Source organism: Oryza glaberrima, chromosome 1 (assembly GCF_000147395.1).
Source record: "Oryza glaberrima chromosome 1, OglaRS2, whole genome shotgun sequence".
Lineage (NCBI taxonomy): Eukaryota > Viridiplantae > Streptophyta > Magnoliopsida > Poales > Poaceae > Oryza > Oryza glaberrima.
Window position 1 is genome coordinate 33,499,506 of NC_068326.1, and position 3,071 is coordinate 33,502,576.

Consider the following 3,071-nt stretch of genomic DNA (forward strand, 5'->3'; position numbering starts at 1 on the left):
TTAGCTTTACAAATTTAAATCTATGATTACGTAGATAACATTTGGATAATCATTTTGTTTCCATGTCATGTGAAATTTATAATTTAAAATATTATAGTTTTACATACAGACTTTAAGTTTATCACGGAACTGAGATAAGCTATGCTTATGCCTGAGCCGTACTTGTGCCGTTGTGCGGTTAATCCGTAAAAATAAAAATCAGACCCACTAATTACACTCCTTCCGGCTCACTTTATAAAGCCACCCAACACAAGCAGAGATGAGGACCGCTTTGACCTCCGTAACCACAGCCGCTCGATAAAATCCCCAGCCGTCCTTGGACATTCTCCCCTCCATTCCACCCCCACGCCGCTTCCCCTCCTCCGTCCATCCGCTTTCCGGGGGATAATATATCTCATCTCATCATCTGATACTTCGCGTTTTGCCTTCCTGGGTCCCCCCCATCGCTCACACAGACGAGGAGGACAGGAGGTTGGAGCGTACTAGTGCTGGAGGAGGGAGGCGGGGAGGGGAGCCATCAGCCATCACCTCTCCTGGCCCTCTACGTGCCGCTGCCTATTATTGTTTCTTCCCCGCGCGGCAATTCCTGGCCAACACCACCGCCCTCCTATATTACCCCTCCTCGTGTGGGGAGTGGGTGTTCCGTCCACGCTTGCAACAGCCGCGCGGACGGAAGGGGTTGTGTTTTCGTGGGCCAAATGGCGGAGGTGTGCACCCCTGGCGCCGCCGAGGCGGAGTTGTGGCTCCCCGACGAGTTCTTGGACGATGATTTCTTCACCGTGGAGGAGAAGGCGGCGGTTGCGGCCAAGAGCGAGAGCGACGAGGAGGACGGGTTGGATGGCCTCGCGCGACGCATGGCCGACCTCCTCGCCGGCGAGGGTGGAAAGGGAACGGGTTCCAAGGTTGGTGTCTCGTTTGGCCTCGTTCGACATGCTTTGTGTTTGCGCCTTCGTTGTAGCGAAATCTGATCGTGTTCTTTTGTTTGTGACAGGTGGAGGTGATGGCGGGGTCGCCGCAGTCGACGCTGTGCGGGTTGGCGGCTTCCGGGGAGGATAGCCCCAACGGCGGTGCGTCGCAGGTCAGCTCGCCGCCGTCGTCGCCGCTGGAGCAGCCGCCGACGGACCCTTGGGACGTTCTCTCCGAGGCTGCCGGGCAGGTTGCTCGCCTGCGCATGAACAGCATCCCGGTGCCCCAGAAGCCCCATGCGCATGCCGGCCATGGCCGCTTCGTCCCACCTGCGAGAAACCCGTCTCCGCCGGTGCAAGCCCAGAAGACCGCCGGTGCCTTCCAGTTCGCGCCCAACAACATGCTCACCCAACGCCAGGTTCAAGTCGCTCATGTAAGTTCTTTCGCCATAAATCAACTGTTCCATGCCTTTCTGTTTGATTGATTTTGTGACTGTTCTGATGTTCTGTTCGTCTTCGCCTGTTTCCAGTTCCACCTCCTGAAGCAGAGGCAGCTGTTGAAGCAGCAACGGGAGCAGCAGCTCGCCGCGGCAGCAGCGGCGGCGTGGGGAACGCACCGCGCCGGCGTCGGCGTCGGCGCGCCGCTTGGTCTGAACTCCTCCGGCTGGCCACCGCTGCAGAAGGCCCACCAGCAGGCGTCGTCCGCGGCCGGCATGCGCGCCGTGTTCCTCAGCCCTCCCGGCGGCAAACCGGAACGCACGGGCACCGGCGTGTTCATCCCCCGCCAGGCCGGCGCCCCCGCCGAGCCCAAGAAAAAGCCAAGTGCGCACCTCCTCCGAACCTCTTCCTTTACCTGCCCTTTTTTGCGTGAGTCGCGCCGTATTTTGGGCTAAAATTCTGCGGCTCCGCTTGCCTTCAGGCTGCTCCACCGTGCTTCTGCCCGCGCGCGTCGTGCAGGCCCTCAACCTCAACGTCGACGATCTTGGTGCCCGTCCTTGCTTTCCCGGCGGTTTCGTTCTCGACCACGGTAAGTTCACTCCACGCCTACAATTTTTACGTTACGGTTCACCAATGAGTAGTACTCCTGACAGTTTCCTGATTCATTTCTCACAGACGCTCTGGTCAGTCGGAGCAATGCAATGCTCACCACCCAGAAGCGGGTGCAGCACCACCTCCACGCGGCCACCGCGGCGCCGCCTACGCTTGCCGCTGCGCGCGAGGTGAATCTTCCCCAGGAATGGACATACTGAGGCGCAGATTTGCTTCGTTCGTCTGTTCTAATCCCAGTTTAATGGATCATATTTAAGAATTATTACTGCTACTATTATTAGTGCTAGGTAGGTGTTAGGCTAGAATTAGGAATGGCATTGGCAGTAGCATCAGTGTTAGGTGTTCTTTTGTATGGTGATATATTGGTTATTTTGGAAGGTGGGTGATGGATGCAGATCAACAGATGAGAAATACATGGCTTCCGTAGGTTGTTCAGGGTATTGACGGTGATATATCCAATAATAAGTGTTCTTTTGGAGAATTGAATGGAACTCCCTCCATACCATAATATAAGGGATTTTGAGTTTTTGCTTGCAACGTTTGATCACTCGTTTTATTTAAAAAAATTTTGAAATTATTATTTATTTTATTTGTGACTTATTTTATTATCTATAATACTTTAAGCATAACTTTTTGTTTTTTATATTTGCGAAAAAAAATTGAATAAGACGAGTGGTCAAATGTTATAAGCAAAAACTCTTAAAATCCTTTATATTATGGGACGGAGGGAATACTATGCTAGTTAGTCGTATGATGATTGGAAGAAATCATCAGATGTTTGAAAAGTTGTAAGAAAGAAATAATAAGAGCTTCAGATTTCCTTTTAACTCTGCGTTTGCTGTGTTGCCTTTGTCTCATCAGTCTCTCTTGCATCTTTTTGAAATATGTTGCTTCAAGAGTAAGGAACTCACATGAGTATACAGTTTATTCGTGTAATTGTGCATCAGTGCTTCCCCTTCCACTTTTTTTTTTTTTGGTGCATAGCATATTGCTCTGGCTATGTATATGGGATTCTGATTTGGGTTGGGCGACAGTTTCTGTAGTTGGATGGATGTGGAGTAGTAGGAAGTACAGAGGTAAAACGGGTGGTTGTGGTACTCAACCTGTTCGATGTAT

General features: G+C 51.8%; 1 protein-coding gene across 1 annotated transcript; it reads left to right on the forward strand.

Moving 5' to 3' along the window:
• The first annotated feature begins 292 nt into the window (after positions 1–292).
• On the forward strand, positions 293–2,782 carry LOC127760544 (uncharacterized). The gene is made up of 5 exons (XM_052284825.1): positions 293–902; positions 992–1,339; positions 1,436–1,727; positions 1,825–1,932; positions 2,019–2,782. Exons 1-5 carry the CDS (start codon positions 699–701, stop codon positions 2,153–2,155), a joined length of 1,089 nt encoding a protein of 362 aa, XP_052140785.1. The 5' UTR covers positions 293–698; the 3' UTR covers positions 2,156–2,782.
• Positions 2,783–3,071: the final 289 nt, after the last annotated feature.